This window comes from Centroberyx gerrardi, chromosome 10 (genome assembly GCF_048128805.1).
Source record: "Centroberyx gerrardi isolate f3 chromosome 10, fCenGer3.hap1.cur.20231027, whole genome shotgun sequence".
Lineage (NCBI taxonomy): Eukaryota > Metazoa > Chordata > Actinopteri > Beryciformes > Berycidae > Centroberyx > Centroberyx gerrardi.
In genome coordinates this window covers 3,756,277-3,773,481 of record NC_136006.1, presented here as the reverse complement: position 1 = coordinate 3,773,481, position 17,205 = coordinate 3,756,277, and the positions used below count along the sequence as shown (strand labels likewise).

The 17,205-nt window shown below is 40.9% G+C and overlaps 1 protein-coding gene across 1 annotated transcript in view; it reads right to left on the bottom strand.

Moving 5' to 3' along the window:
- Window positions 1-257: 257 nt before the first annotated feature.
- The window catches only part of il1rl2 (interleukin 1 receptor-like 2), a 34,647-nt gene continuing 17,699 nt past the window's right edge, over window positions 258-17,205 (bottom strand). The window contains exons 5-11 of the mRNA XM_071903573.2: window positions 13,374-13,436; window positions 11,498-11,621; window positions 10,803-10,942; window positions 9,267-9,413; window positions 7,626-7,790; window positions 4,736-4,942; window positions 258-3,452 (exon numbers count right to left, since the gene is read on the bottom strand). Coding sequence (XP_071759674.2) covers window positions 3,247-3,452; window positions 4,736-4,942; window positions 7,626-7,790; window positions 9,267-9,413; window positions 10,803-10,942; window positions 11,498-11,621; window positions 13,374-13,436 — 1,052 coding nt within the window. The 3' untranslated portion in view covers window positions 258-3,246. The remainder of the gene's footprint in view (window positions 3,453-4,735; window positions 4,943-7,625; window positions 7,791-9,266; window positions 9,414-10,802; window positions 10,943-11,497; window positions 11,622-13,373; window positions 13,437-17,205) is intronic.

Genomic DNA, 17,205 nt, shown 5'->3' with positions numbered 1-17,205 from the left:
GCGAGCGTGTGCAGAAAGAGGCGAGATAAAGAAAGTGATCGGAATGAGTGTTTACATGACGAAATGTTATCCATCGACCGGATTATGAAAGGGTTAAACACCCCTCTCAAACGGAATGACATTTCATTCGGATCGGCCAGTTTATTCTGATTGAGGCGTTTATACGAGGCATTTTTATTCTGATTGGGCTACTATTCTGATTAAAAGGCTCCATGTAAACGCTGTTGGTGGGAAACAATACACTCTTATTGTTTTCATTATGAATTTATTTAATATTCAGTACACACGCATTGAAGTGTAAAACAAGAAGTGCCTAGCCTCATTAAAAAAAGAAAAAACGTGAACATAGTGTGTGGCGGTTGCTTGCCATCCACCGATCTTCTTACCCTTCTTAAACTTAAAAAAAAAAATAAAAATTCAACGAATGCTACTTATTCCTATTAAAAGTCTTAGCTGATGAAGACTGTGATGCACAGTTGGTTTCACTACTGTTGATAAAATGTACTTATTGTAAGTCGCTTTGGACAAAAGCGTCTGCTAAATGATGTAATGTAATGTAAGGGTAGTTTAAGTGTGTGTGTGAGTGTGAGTGTGTGTGTGTGTGTGTGTGTGTGGGGGGGGTTCAGACAGAGGGCACACCAGCTGTATAGTTTACATCCAAATTGCTTCACTTCCCCAGTTACACTCAAAAGGGAACAATATTTTTGTTTAAGATTTTACTTGGATACACAGCAATGCATGAAGTCAGATTTCCACTGTGCAGAGGTGATTCCTTGAATGAATGAGCAGTCTTACATTGGTCATCATGTTCTTACACAGACATGCATGAACGCACACACGGAATGTAAAAATACTATTTCATGAGTGCGGGTCACTTGACCTTTAACAGCCTTTTTACGTAACAGCAACGGAAATCCCCTTTATCATATCGCCAGAATGCATCAAAAATCAGCATGTTAATTTTTCCATGGAAACACACTTTAAATAGCAGCTAAAAACAACTGTACAGCAAGGGATGATGGTTTCTCTACCACAATATATAACACAAGAGTGAAATAAAACAACCAGCTAACCCACACTTATGAAAATATCTTTAAAAAAGGATCTATGCTGTCATTAAGAACTACACAATGTTTTCATAGAAAATACTCTTACAATGTGAGATCAGTATCAGATCACGGTATGAGCCAGCGCTCAGCAGGCAGCAGAACAAGCCCAGGGTGGTACGGTGCAGGTCCAGGTATGAGTTTGTTCATGCAACTCCCCCTCTCCTGAAACTAACTCCCACAGCCAGTTTCTGTAAAGAAGAGTGTGTTCCAGCTCTTCTTGATCGGTCAGTCAATGGTTACACCACATCAGATCCACATACTGATGCTCTTTCACCATTTATTATCACGATTAAAGGGAAAATCCATCCTGAAAGACCTAAAACACATCTATTGCCAATGCACAGTACCATTCATTTTGAGGTCCATTTTGTTGTTTGGTGGTGTATTAACAAAAAAAACAATGCAATGTGATTTTTTTCAATATTATGCAGTGTCTACTAGAGACGCTTAGGACCCCAATTAAACTCCATTTTCCAACCTTTGGGAGACTCGAAGGTACACAAGATCCCCTTGTGTACCTGGAAAAATGTAAGGACTTTCTGGCCCTTAACCCCCTGTCTAACAGCTGCTAATTAAACTGGAGTTTAATCAGCATCACTTAACTGGCTAGAATAAGTGTTAAAAATGAATCCTGTATATATACAGATACCACCAACACTGTATTTAATATTATTTTGGTATGGGTGCCAATTGTAACAGAACGTTGAGGTGAGCTTGATAACTGAATACACCCTCTCCTCTGGCCTACTGGAAAATGGAAAGTGCAATTTGAAGATGAATCCCTCAGAAGAAAAATGTGATGTTTCCCAAGCTCCCTGGACCCTTCCCAAGTGTTTTTTCGGCTTGGGCTTGTGCAAGATTCTCCTTGCATGAGCTGGAATTTGAATAGTGCGTGACAAGGATGTGAAGACTCCTCATCACCTTGTGGGCCAGAGCACAAAACTCTTTCGATTCCTCCACGATTTCAAGTGTCAGAGAATCCTCCAGGTATTCAGTACCGACAGACAGCAGGATTCCAAGTTTGTAAATCCACATGCGTCAGGAAAAGGATCCACTTCATCCCCTGTGTTCCCTCAGATCAGTACCTCCGCCAATGAGGTAATGTTTTCGCCCCTTTCGCCCCCTAACCCTAACCCTAACCCTCTGATGCTGAGGGAACATAGGGATGACCCCTCTGTGGGAAGATGTTAGCACTCGTTTTCCATTTGCTGCCATTCATTCTTGTCCAGTATGAAAAACAACTTCCACAGAGCGAGAGACTCCATCACCATCATCATCATCATCATCATCAGCTGACTCCACAGGAAGAAATGAAGTCTCCTCCAGGAAATAATCCTCAGAAACACTTTCCTGCCCCATCCACGGCTTTTTTTATTTTACTGGGACAGCAGGTCACTTCAAGCTAGGTTTGACACCGTAAAGTTTGTATTTTAAAAATGATGAAATGTTAAAAAATCTAATTACATACAGCATGTGCTGCAAAATGATTGGGGGGAATGTAAACTAGATGTAGACAGAAGTAAATGGGCTAAATAACAATTTAGAGTAATCCTTGAAAACAGCATTTCCCATAAAGCCTGTCGCTTCTTGTGACAAAGAGGATGTTGCTGCTTGTCCCCCCGTCTTCCTCCCTGGCGTTGCTCCATTTGTTTTGAAGAGCCAGAAGAAGAATAAGAGTTGACACCAGCCAATCTGTATTCAGACCAGGTAAGGTAACGGCGAGTTGAAACTCTGCAGTTAGAGTAGTGGAACTGGAACAGAGGAGAACAGAACCTCTTCCTGTTTTGTGCCGTGAAGCGATCCAGCAGATTTCCCTCCAGATCCACCAGGTGGAGAAACAATGGAAAATACAGAATAGAGGCCAGTAGAGGCTGACATGCTTCTCACTGATGGTCCCATTTGCTTACAGTAATGTTTAAAATTAATGTGGGAATGAGTGATTGATCTTATTTTGCTTCTTTAACTGAGGTTTTCAATTTAGACCAGTGTTTCTCAAGCCGCGGTTCAGGATGCAAAATAGGTCATGGACTCTCTTCAAAGAGTAGCAGAATGTTTCCAGCAGTCTTGTCCAGTCTGTAGCTCCCAGTGTAAAAAAAAAAACCCAGAATTTCTCCCTTGGGTGCTGGGCGGGAAACGTTCAGGGAACCCCGGTCAGGGCGACGGTCGGGGCTCTCCCCACGGGTGCCGGGGGCATGTGGTACCTCAGACTCTTCCAGAAGAGTCTGTTGGAGGGCGACCTGCTCAGTCTGTGGGAGGAAGACGCTCTCCTCCACTTCAGGACGCCCTGCTTCCTCTTGATGTAGCGCAGAGACTCCGGCAGGCTGCTGTAGTCCACCAGACCATCTGGTCAGAAGAGGGGAGGAGGGGAGGGGAGGAGAGGGGAGGGGAGAGAAGAGGAGAGGAGAGGAGAGGAGAGAACAGAAGAGAACAGAAGAGAAGAGAAGAGAAGAGAAGAGAGCAGAGAAGAGAAGAGAAGAGAAAAGAGCAGAGAAGAGAACAGAAAAGAAGAGAAGTGAAAAGACGAGAAGAGAAAAGAGCAGAGCAGAGAAGAGAAGAGAAGAGAAGTGAAAAGACGAGAAGAGAAAAGAGCAGAGAAGAGAAGAGAAGTGAAAAGACGAGAAGAGAAGAGAAAAGAGCAGACCAGAGAAGAGAAGAGAAGTGAAAAGACGAGAAGAGAAAAGAGCAGAGCAGAGAAGAGAAGAGAAGTGAAAAGACGAGAAGAGAAAAGAGAACAGAAGAGAAGAGAAAAGAGCAGAGAAGAGAACAGAAGAGAAGAAAAGAGAAAAGACGAGAAGAGAAAAGAGCAGAGAAGAGAAAAGAAGAGCAGAGAAGAGAACGGAACAGATGATTGATTATTTAAAGAACAAGATTTTACTGCACTTTTTGCATTTAATATCTAGATCTTGACTATTTTCAACTGCAGTGAAAATTCCAAATGAAATAAAATGTTTAAATATTGTCGATACGCCGATATTCAGTAATTATTAATTGCATCAGCTAAAACTGTAGGGTTCTACATGATTAATTGTGCAGCTCCACATTAAAGGTGCATTAAGTATTAAGTATTTTTGCTGCTACATAGCACACAATGACCATCAAATGTCTATGGGGCTTGATCGGGTTGTTGATCAATACTAATGAGTCAGCCATTACTTGATCAGCTGCTGAGACTTCTGGATTTCAAAACGCACTTTCCAGTCTGTAGGTGGATAAAGGTAATAAATTACTTAATGCCCTTTAAAGTAATACCCCATGGCATTTTCATCTTCTGCCAACTTGCCCACTTTGTTGCTAGATTTAACGACTTCTCAGACCCGCTGGTGACTTCATTTCTCAACATTTCGCAACAAATCTATTATTATACTGTATGACATCATCTGGCGCCTTCTAGCGACTTTTCGAGCAGCAAACAGCGTGCAAGAGGGTTGCCGACTCTCTTGGGAAAAGACGTCACTGCATCGCCCACACTGTTTGGCTGACAGGTGCAGCACGTCGTCTCAGAGATTACCACAGCCGTCAGCGCTTAGCAACAAAGATGGAGACAAAAAACAAAAAAAAACAAAAAAAAGACAAAACTTTTCTCACAGGTTTCACTCTAATGAGGCACAACAGAGTCTGTAAGTCACCTATTTCCAGCAGGATGACTCGTGGGCCGCTCTGCGTGAGGGCGTCATGCAGGCCGACTCTCTGCTCGAAGCACAGCTGGTTCTGGCTGCGGTGGAGCGCCGACGCCTCCTCCGTCCCGCCGTCTGTGGAAGACGGAGTCTGTGCCGACAGGATGATGATCAGCCTGCGGCTTTGCCGCACCGCGGCGGCGATGACATCATGCATCGCTGTAAAGAATAAAACACAGCCGTTCGTTAACCTCCATATTGTCTGCAATGGGTTTTATAAATGTTTCATCAGTCCAAGAGGTCGGAGAATTGAAGTTTAAACATGAAAATCACCAAAATTGGAGTTACAAGGTTTTCACTCAACAGTGATATATAGTTTCTGTTCATACATGTTGTGAAAGCAGTAGAATTACACATGCAGCTAGTTTTGGGGTAAGTGTGTGTCTGTGTGTGTGTGTGTGTGTGTGTGTGTGTGTGTGTGTGCCAGGTGGACACAAACATAAAGCCACAGGATTCCAGTCATCGGACAGAAATCTTCTCTCATCACACGTCCACCTCATGACTGGGTGACCATGCCGTTTGTCACAAATAAATATTTTGGAATGAACAGGAAATATTTCCACAAGTTGGATGGAACGTAACTGATTCAGTTTCATCTCATCCCATGTGTGTGTGTGTGTGTGTGTGTGTGTGTGTTTTAATTCCCACAGCTGGTCTAGTGGTTGAGAGCCCTCCCTCCTGGATCCATATATGTTTACATGTTATCTGTTCAGCTGGCACCACACTGATCCATCAGAAAACAGATGATAGATGTGTGTGTGTTGGTTTGCTCTGAGCGTCAACATGGCGGCGAGGCAGAAGAACAGGAAGCTTTGCTCATAACGGAGCTGCTTGATAGAAAACAGAAGAAACAGACTCTACTGTATAAACTCAATAAGAAACTGAGCTGGAAAACCTCCAGTCATCCCAACGCTCCACCAGGCTTCCTCTGTTTTCTCTTTGTTTCGGTCGGACCGTCGTCTCTGTGTTCGCCGCCAGTTTCTACAAAACAAACGTTGGAACGCTTCTGATTGGCTGAACGGACGCTGACGAATCCGCCCGTCCAGAAAAAGTTCAGCTGGGTTGAACTTTCTGTCCGTCTCTATACACTGAGACAAACGGATCTGTGCGGCCACTGCCTTACAGTGACTAGAGCGACTAACAAACGGTGGGGGTTGAGTTCAGCTGGACGGGACGCTGTGGTGGGAATCAAACCCGTGACCTTTTGGATACGTACATGTCTCTCTAACTCCTGGGTGACATGGAGTCAAATCCTGTCACCTCCACTCCTGTTTCTCTGTTTCTCTGACTCCCTCCCAATATTGTGACTGTTTCAATAAAGACAAAAAAAATATGCCTTTAAAAATAAATCCTTTTATAGGGGAACTGAGCTATGCTTTTTGTTTAGCACAAAACCAGAGGAGGTTGACAGGTTGTTGATCTGTACCATTGACTCAGTGTTTCCTGGGTCAGCTAATGAGATTTCTGGCTTTCAAATGTCCCTTTCTGGTCTGTTCTCTGTTTTGAAACAAACGCTCCCCACCAGCTTAAGCTCCAATCTCCTAAATTATGATGATGGATTAGGCATCTTCTTGCTTTAAAAAAAGTTATAATAGTCTGGCTTACTACCAAGTATGTGAATGCACCATTCCTCTCTGTCGACCTCAGACGGTTTCTCCATGCAGAGACACTCACACAACAGAGTGTTGTAGAAAAGTCTGGGTAGCACTTTACATTACTGAAACATTTTATTTCATTTGGAAAGTCCACTGTCATTGAAACTAGTCAAGATCTTACCTTATCATATTAAATACAAAAAGTGCAATAAAATCTCATTCCTTAAGTCATGAAGACTAATAGTGATTCATAATTGTGATCATAATATTTAGAAGAATTAGGGGTTGGAAATTTTACCAGCCGTCCCGTCTGTAGATATTACTTTCTTGCCCATCGATTGGGTAGCACTTAATACTTGTGTACTGACACATTAAAGTACACAAATTACATGGTAATTACTGTGTAATTGCATAGAAATTATCAGAAAGTAACTGGTTATTTCTGGTAATAATGAGTAACTATTTTGTAATTATAATGTGTAATTTCTCAGTTAAATGACAGTGATAACAGATAACTATTAGCATGATAACATGTAGTAAGTTGTATAATCATTACAGAATAATTACTTTTTAATACTTTGGAAAAATTTTGATAGGCTTGATACCTCAATATTACACAGATTTTACTGCGTAGATACTCTATTCCTTGGTTCAATACAGTGTGATGAGGTAGTTACCACATTTTTACTCAATAGCTACAGTATATTTGTGTACTGTAATGTGAAGTGCTACCAAAGATTGTTTTACGAACTAAATTCAAACACAGCCGGAGCAGCAGAGAATTTTAACGTAGGTCTATCACCTGAATGTTTGAATTAAATAAAATATAGGGATCAAGTAACTATTCCAAAAATATAAAAAAGTATGGTATGCTTTGGAAAATAGTCAGTAGTAATGTAACTGACTTGGGACTTGACTTTGTACTTTGATGACTAAAACCATATTGCATTGAAAAGTCCTAGATATTTAGTTTTCTTTAAGATATTAAATTGATACTGGACTCTTGATTTGTTCTGACTTGACTTGCTGTTCTACATTTAGACTTGAGACTTGACATTAATGACATGGACTTGACTTGGACTTGACTTGGTAATCTGCATTTAGACTTGGGACTTGACTTGAGACTTGTGCCTCAAGACTTGAGACTGACTCGGGACTGGAGGAAAGCTGACTTCACCTCTGGCAAATGGGCTAAAACATACAAAGCGCCGGTCCTGTCGTTTAAAGGTAACTTAAGTGTTCCTGACCTTCCCCGGGGCAGTCGTCCCTGCCTCTGATGTACAGAGAGTAGCCGTGTTGTTTCTCCAGCGCCTCGGGCAGAACCTGCAGGGCGAAGGCCGCCGTCTCAGAGGAACACTCGCCATCGGCATGCAGGTAGCTCACGTAGGCGTCGTACAGCTTCCCGTCTGCAGCTGAGGAGAAGAGGACGGGGATGTCTTTGTCATCTAGTCGGTTGCAGTTGGTGTCCAGATTGTTTTGTTGTACTGTGGTTCTGCACTGCACGCCTCGACTAACATTCTTACTGCATGAAACCCTCCAGAGACCCTCCAGTCATCTGAGACCGGTCTGAAGCCCTCCAGAGACCCCTTAGTCATCTGAGACCGGTCTGAAGCCCTCCAGAGACCCTCCAGTCATCTGAGACCGGGCTGCTAACTCTCCCCAGAGCTAAACTCAACCTGGTGAGGCAGCGGTTAGTTATTCTGCGACACACGGCGGGAACAAACTCACCACTTTTAAATGCGGACTCAAAACTTCTCTGCTCTGCTCTGCCTATGCAACTTGATCTTTATTCTCTTTTTATGCATTGTAATTCTGTATTATTTTATTATTCTCTCTTCTTATAGGCCTACACTTTATCTCTTTTTATTTATCTTATTGTGTATTTCTTATCTAATGTCTTATATACCTTGTGTAAAGCACTTTGAAATGCCTTTGTGTACAAAATGTGCTTTATAAATAAACTTGCCTTGCCTAACATTTGCTTAATGCTACTTGAAAATTAGCCTGTATGGCTAAATCTGGCACATTTACATGGTGCATCTAAGTTCTTATGTTTATTAATGTGCACTGTCCCTTTCTTAAATAAAATAAACTGTCAGTTACATGTCAAGTTATTTTAGTCACTTGCTAATGAATCATGTTATTTTAACCTACGTATGTTTAACCAATGTTATGCTATAATGCTTTTACCTTATTTGTATCTGTTTTATAGTGAGCCTGTGTAACATCTGGCCAGGACTACAGATTAAAATGAGTTTTTTGGCTAACTCTGCCACATTTACATACTGAGTAATGTTCATTAATGTGTCCCTGTTAAAATACCCCCCCCCCAAAAAAAAAAAAAAAAAAGTTTACAGGAGCATCTACAGGAGAATTGCTTTTATGTCACGGCTTATCTTAATCTTTTATTGTTTTCATTAATTCCTATCCTTTTTATTTATTCTAGTCTCTTGTTTCATTTGTTTTCATTCTATATATTATACTATTTATTTTTGTTTTTATTTGAAGCACCAATAGTACAATGTGTACCTGCTTTGCCAAAACAAGGTGCGAAACATAAAAGGGAGATTCGTGTAGGCTTGCAAGATTCATATCTCCCTCATATCAGTTATTTTAATTTCATTTCAAAAATATTTTAAATGCAAAACGAGATGAATCAGACCTAGCGTGTCTTGGCAGAAGCATTCATCAGAACGCCATACAATTAAAGTGTGGTTGTGGTACAGCTGAGGTCAAGTCTCTACTTGTTGATAAAAGGGTTTTTGGAGTCATTCCCATGTACGTCATGAAACTGCTAATCGGCAGAGAAAACTGCTTGGCAGAGTATCCAGGCAGAGTATCAGGAGGGTCACACAAAAACACACAGACAGTTGCTGTAACACACTCACTTTGTTGTTTGGCCAGATGTGGGCACAGTTTCCTGTAGGCCAGCACCAGATCCACCTTGAAGAAGAGTAAGCCAGCAGCCAGAGCCAGAACAGCGAGGGAGGAGGCCAGGCAGAGAGCCATGCTGGTGTAGCGGCCGCTGTGGTCGGCTGGGGGTGGGGTGGGGGGGGGTGGGGGGGCGGGGGGGGGCAGAGACAGAAACACATCTCAAACAGAGTAATGACCCAAAGAAAACTACAATAACCACAGCCTCCACCCTGCAACGCCTTTTTGGGAATAACACAACCCGGAGAAGTGTTTCCAATTCTGTGTTCCTTTTCCCTCCAAGAGGTTTTGGTCTCAGCTAATTTCCCTCCTATAATGTGTGTCCTTATGGTGATTTTCAAAATAATTGTGTCATTACTGGGATATAATGGATAAAAAAACAGGGTTGTTTTCCTAGTGATTGACAGGTCGCCAATTATGGGCCAATAGCAGGCGGAGCTAACTCTGCTCCGGCTCCAAAAAATGTCGCCGTGGCAGCAGAAGACAATGGGTGACGCCACTCTCACTACTCCATCTGTTTTACAGTCTGTGGTAAACACTGTTGTCAGCCAAAATTTTGAAAAACTGGGGCAGGGAGCGAGAGTGAGTTTTATTTTATTTATTTTATTGAGCCTTTATTTTACTAGGAAGTCCCATTGAGATTTTGTTTTCCAAGGAAGACCTGGCCAAGAAATGGCAGCAGAGGTTACACAATAAAACATACAGAAAACATATAGAAAATACAAAAATAGTAAAATATGTATAATAAAAGAGATGAAAATTTATATCAGAAACAGGAGCAACAACTTGTGGATTTGGGGGGGGCGGGGTGATTTGGTGCTGATTCGCTATTTAATGTTGAAGTTTCACAATGTAGTTTTTGGAATTAAATTTGCATCTTAGAAAACAGAAAAAAAGTCATAACACATTTTTTTGGAATATATTGCTTCCGAAGAAGAAAACTGGATTCCTGCACCACCGAAACAGTTAACTATCGCTCTGTTATTTCTAAAGTCATATTTATGCGAAAGCCTCAGGACGTATCGTTTGTTCACTTTGCTTTAAAAGACAATATTCATAATAAAGATTAGAAATAAGTTCTAAGCATTTGATGATTTTTCTCCAGCACAGTGCAGCCATAATCTTCTGCATCGTCAAAGGAAAAACTCCAAAATCATTCCCAGCAAACACTGAGACGTTTAACAGATGTTGATTTGACGGCCCGCATCAACATTCAAAACCAGATTAAATACAGCGAAGCCAAAATGAAAGTTGACACGACGTCTGCACTGCATCGGGACCTCAGTGTCTTTCTGATATCAGTTCAAAAGTTTTAATATGAATTTCCATGCCATAATATCATATCATGAAAATGCTGTGCTCATTTGGCCTGATGTTGAACTTGGACACTTCCGTCAAATGCTCGCTGTGTTTTGTCTAAAATCCTGCAAGTAAAAGCTACAACTGTCTGAACTACGGTGTTGAATAGAATAGAATAGAATAGAATAGAATACCTTCCTGAAGCCACACCAAGCCTTCATCCTGTGCGCTTGGATTCTCCACATGGCAGCGAATGGGAACGTCCAGGAACCACGGCAGGACTTCAGAGATGGACAGAGTGGACAGGCCGTACACCCGGCCCCGGTCCTCCACACTGAGAGGGACACGAGCCATCAGTCAGCCAACCAGTGAAAACTTTATGCGTAGGTCTGTAGCACTTTTACCACGTAAATCAAACTGCTGTCACGGTGATGCAATGTGGGGATATGATGGATGGATGAATGAATGAATGAGTTAAGAAATAAATAAATCAAGCAAACAATGAAAGCTTTATGCATGGGTTAATACCACATTTCTGTATGTCTGTGCTGTCATGAATGCAGCGTAGGGATATGATCAATCAATCTAGCAAATCTAGCAATAAATAAATGAATCAATTAATCAAAACCTTACTCAAAGGTCTAAAGCACATTTCTTTCTCTAATCCTACACACAAAATGTGCACAAACAAACACCTTAAAACATTCTTATATAGAAAAGCAATTTTGCAAATGTATCTGTATGTATCTGACTTCTGAGATTAATGACTGTGTATTTTCTACTACGAGTTTGTAGTTTTCGTTTGTTTTGTTATATAGTATGTTTGTATATTGTATTGATGGTTTTTTTTGGGGTCAGAGATGATGAAGTGAACGTGGGACAAACTGACTATTTCGCGGAGTCCTGCAGCTGCGGGTGGTCGTCGCTGAGGCTGCCGTTCACCGTCCAGAACATCTGCGTCTCGTCGTCGCTGAAGCCGACGTAGGCCAAACACTTCAGCTCCACCCTCGAGCCTGTCAGGAGGCAGCCGTCACTCTACACATCCATCACATCATAACTCCACTTTTGGTGATTTTCCGGTGTTTACTACAACTGCGGGATCGCACGGTCCTCCTTAGGATGAAACCCTCTAAAAACCAATCGGATACCGTCAAGCTGCAAACAAAGCTGCAAGCCTGCTGTTTTTCTTAGTTCCTGAAACATCAATATTTTGGTATATTTTGGCGACAGCTGCGATGTTATACATTAGGGGCTCCTAAATGTTTTCCTAAATGTCAGGCACCCCAAATAGATAGGGGAGAGCGGGACTAGTTATTTCACCTTGTGTGTGGTGGGTGTCGATTTCCGAGATGTTGTTTTCAATGCAAGAGTATGCTTTCCATGTTATTGTAGTATAAATATTTCAGAGGAGATGGAGCTGCACACTTGTCTATGTGACAGCATGCCCTGACTTGGGGTAAGTTGTCACAAGTGGTCAAGTGGTATTTCATCAGTAATAACCTTTGCTTCCAGTGAATTATTCAAAATGTAAAAATGCAATTTTGTTAGAGAAGACTTTAATCTAGCTAGAAAAATATATAATGCACCTCAGTAGTAAGGCACTGCTGAGAAAAACATCAAGGACAAAAAAGTGTGACAACATGCCCCGGTCTCCCCTACACATCAGGCCACAGACCCACACTTGACAAGATGAGGAACCGTTTCAGAGGATTTCCGTTGCTGGATCTGATTTCTACACTGCAAAAATGGAGACCTATCAAGCTTATTTTGTGATATTTTTAGTTGAATTATCTCACTGCACTGGCAGATAATCTCGCTGGTTTCAATACATTTCACTTGATTCATGCCAATATGACTTCTTTCAAGAAATCATCATAAAACAATGAAAGAAAATGTTGAAACAAGAAACTTTCTCCAAGACAATTTCAGTAAATGTCCTGAGACAAGCTACATTCTCCTGAAAAAAAAAGTAAAATTTGTTGAAACCGGTAAAATGATCTGTAAGATGATTTCACAAAAAAAAAAAAATGTAACAAGTTTTAGCAGTGTACAGCGACCCCATGCTCTTTCTCTGAAACTGTGTGAATGTTGCCTTGCGTTCGGTAAATGTTTTCATCGAAAGCTCCTTACAGCACATGAAGGGCAAACCGGGTCCCAGCAGGAGTCGTACAACAGCGTTTTAGGGCCACTGTAAGAAAAATAAAATTCTAAGATTTTGAGAAAAGTCATATTACAAGAATAAAGAAGGAATTTCAAGAAAAAAGTCGTAATATTATAAGAATAAAGTCATACTATCATAAGTCATACTGTCGAAATATAAGGGATTGAGCTGCCAACAGCTTAGTACTGTGAAACTCGCCAGTTTCATTTCCGGTTTTGACAATTTATTCTCATAATATTTTGACTTTTTTTCTCAAAATATTATGACTGTATTCTCAAAATGTTATGAGTTTTTTCTCAAACCATTATCACGGTTTTCTTGAAATTTAAAGCTTTTTTGGTTGTTGTTTTTTTTACAGTGGCCCTAAACGCAGTCGTAGAATCGAGCCCCTCTCCCTTTGATAAAAATAAGAGGGAGTGGAAGAAAATTTTATCCATCAGCTTTGAGGAAAATCTGTTTTACAAGAAGTCAGAGTAAACAAAACAACACACAGCCAGCACAGTGTACTGGGACTGTTTGTACTGTAGGTGGGGTAACAGATTTATCAGATTTGTTGTAACGTCAGAGTGTCGGGGGTCAATGTGTGATGGGCTGTGAGACTTACCCAGTTCAACCATAACTGTTTCCTGTTTAGGGAAAACCACCGCGGGCTCCGAGAAAACCAGATCTGTCAACAAAACATCACAACACACACAGTCAGAACGGGACGGGACGGGACGGGACGGGACGGGACGGGACGGGACGGGACGGGACGGGACGGGACGGGACGGGACGGGACAGGACAGGACAGACTAGAGTAGACTAGAATAGAACAGAATAGAATCGAATAGAACAGAGTAGAGTAGAGTAGAGTAGAATAGAATAGAACAGAGCAGAGTACAGTAAAGTAGAGTAGAATAGAATAGAATAGAAAGTAGAGTGGAGTAGAGTACAGTAGAGTAGAATAGAATAGAATATAACAGAGTAGAGTAGAACAGAATAGAACAGAATAGAGTAGAATAGAACAGAGCAGAACAGAGCAGAGTAGAGTAGAGTAGAGTAGAATAGAATAGAACAGAGTAGAGTAGAATAGAACAGAGCAGAGCAGAGTAGAATAGAATAGAACAGAGTAGAGTAGAATAGAGCAGAGCAGAACAGAGTAGAGTAGAGTAGAGTAGAATAGAACAGAGTAGAGTAGAATAGAACAGAGCAGAGCAGAACAGAGCAGAACAGAACAGAGTAGAATAGAATAGAATAGAATAGAACAGAACAGAGTAGAGTAGAGTAGAGTAGAGTAGAATAGAATAGAACAGAGTAGAGTAGAATAGAACAGAGCAGAGCAGAACAGAATAGAACAGAATAGAGTACAGTAAAGTAGAGTAGAATAGAATAGAACAGAGTAGAGTAGAATAGAATAGAACAGAGTAGAGTAGAGTAGAATAGAATAGAACAGAGTAGAGTAGAGTAGAACAGAGCAGAACAGAATAGAATAGAATAGAACAGAGTAGAGTAGAGTGAGTAGAATAGAATAGAGTAGAGTAGAATAGAACAGAGCAGAGCAGAACAGAACAGAGTAGAATAGAACAGAATAGAATAGAACAGAGTAGAGTGGAATAGAACAGAATAGAACAGAACAGAATAGAAAATAGAATAGAACAGAACCCAACAGAACAGAACAGAATAGAATAGAATAGAACAGAACCCAACAGAATAGAATATAATATAATAGAATAGAATAGAATAGAACAGATTGTTCACTGCTCAAAACATTTGGTGCTGATTGGCTCTTTAAAATGATTCACAGTGTACTTTTCGGTTTAAATTTGCATCTTAGAGAACAAAAAGAAGTCTAAACATGTTGTTGGAATATTTTACTTCCAAAGAAGAAAGCTGGATTCCTGCAGCGGTGAGAAACAGGAAGCTGTTTCCGGCACAGCGCAGCCGTCAGCTTCTGGTCGTCAAAGAAAAACTCAACGTCAAGCAAACACACCGACACGTTGAATAGATGTTGATACGACGCCCGCATCAACATTCAAAACCACAGTAAATACAGCCAGGCCAAAAGGAAAGCTGACATGACGTCTGCACTCCTCCAGAACTACTGCCTGCATCGATCTGTGAAACCAGCAGCATAGCAGCAACAGAATAGAATAGAATAGAATAGAATAGAATAGAATAGAATACAAGGCTCCATCTGGGACTGCTCTGCTAACTATTTCCAGAGTTAAACTCAGCCTGGTGAGGCAGCGCTTAGTTATTCTGTGACTCACAGCTGGAACAAACTCAATTTTAATTATTTATTTGTTTGTTTGTATATTTAATTATAAGGACAACACACATTAATCAACATTTCTGTAAATGTGCCAGTGTTAGCCAGCTGGCTAATTTTCAACTGCAGTCCTTTTGGCGAGATGTTTTAAAACCTATAAAGTAATAAATTTTACAGAGCGAAGACAACAAGACGCCACAGAGACAGCAGCAGCAACAAAACAAGAACTCTCAAGACCATGTAGAGCAACAGGAAACAACAAAACATCATCAGCACAACAACAACAAACACAGCAACAACAAACACCGTTTCAAGCAACATGAAGCAATAACACACAGCCAAGCAATACTGACCAACCAACTTTTGATACATGCAGAGCAGCAATAACCAGTAAACATAATAAAATACAGCAATCATTATGTTGATCTTGATAAAATGTTACCAAATGAATTGTTAATAAAATTCTAGTAGATTCTATTCTCTTTTTTATTTATCTTATCCTGCATTTCTTATCAAATTTGAATTGCCTTTGTGTACGAAATGTGCTATACAGATAAACTGGAACGGTTATATGACAGAGCATCTCAAAGGTTCTCATATACCGGTACATCTAGATACTGAAAGTAGGCGTGTTACATTCACCTGGGAAAAAAATATAAGCCAGCAGTTTTTTTTTTAGTTTTTTTTTTAAAATGAATGAATTCTTTTCTCATAATTCAGACAATCATCACGCATTTCTGAGTATGATGCGTGTTTGTAGAGCTGGAAGGCCAGCTGAATTGAATCACTGACGTCTCTCATTGTCACAGATGGCACAGTCATTCGGTTTCCTTTTTTTCCCCAATAAAGGTTTTCCTGGAAGTTTTTCCTTGTATGCTGTAATAGGCTGTAAGGCGGGTGGATAAAATCTGCCGTGGTGCTTTCTTCTGCTTCTTTGTGTTTGTCCCATATCATTCAGCTCTGTGATTGACTGTTGATCAGTTAGATCTAGTTAGGTTCATTAGATAAGATACATAAGATAAGATAAGATAAGATAAGATAGCACTTTATTGATCCCCTTGGGAAAATTCAGGTGCATGCATCTGATAAAGGGCTATACTGAAAAAAATGTCCATCTTTTAGTCTCATATTCAGCCTTCAAATCTTTTTTTTTTTCTTTAAACCAGGAGAAACATTCTGCAGTGAGGAGAGATAACTCCACTTGTCTCCAATGCAGCTTCACTTGTTTCAGGAGTTTTCTAGAACAGTGTCAGTGTGTTGAAACCAGTCAGAATAAGGCAGATCACTGCACTGCTGTCAAGAAAATGACTCTTGATTCTACAAAATTCTTGAAACAACTTGATTTGCATTGGAAACAAGTGATATTATCAAACCGCACTGGCAGATTTCTCCACTTGTTTTGAGAAAAATATGATTTTATAATAGTATTTTATAATAGATTAAATGACTTGTTAAGATGGAGATTTTTGGCAGTGTAGAAATAAACAAACTTTGAACTTTCTCAGGCAGAAAGCCCTCTGATCTGCTTGGCACTGTGTGATCTCCGCTGAGCCAACATGGCAGGCCTCACAGATATAAAGTTCTGCATCTGAAATGAGGCTGTTTGTGCCAACTGAACTACTCAGGCAGGAACAAGTCCTCCAACCCATACGACCACGTAGGCCGTTTGTTCCTACCCTCTAATACGACCCACAGGAGCGTTTCCAACGTGATCTCACAAAAATACGTGAAATGAAAACAACTCGGGTTATGGTTATGGTTAAGCAACTAAAACAACTTGGTTAAGGTTAGGAAAATGGTTTGGTCAGGGTTAAATTTGGAAACGCTGGGAATCGAAGCCCGGTCGCCGACAAACGTATACGCCCGTCCGCCATCCCCGACCACAACGCCCTGACTTTCCACCTTGTTATTTCAATGTTGAGAGAGAAACGTGACGTCACGCGACGTGGACGCAGACCAACGTAGCACATTGTCGTTATTATAGGTCGTAATAAGCTGCTTGTACAAACGACCTATGGGGCCGTTTTTTGGGGGCGGACAGGCTCGGCAGGAAGAGCCGCCTCCTCTCCGCTCTGAACTCAAATCAGACACGTTCAGCTCGTAATCCATCAGTGTGTCTGTGACATGCAGCTCCAGGCATGTTTTCATCTCCACCCAGTTTTAATGAGATCATTGTCCCAGAATTATG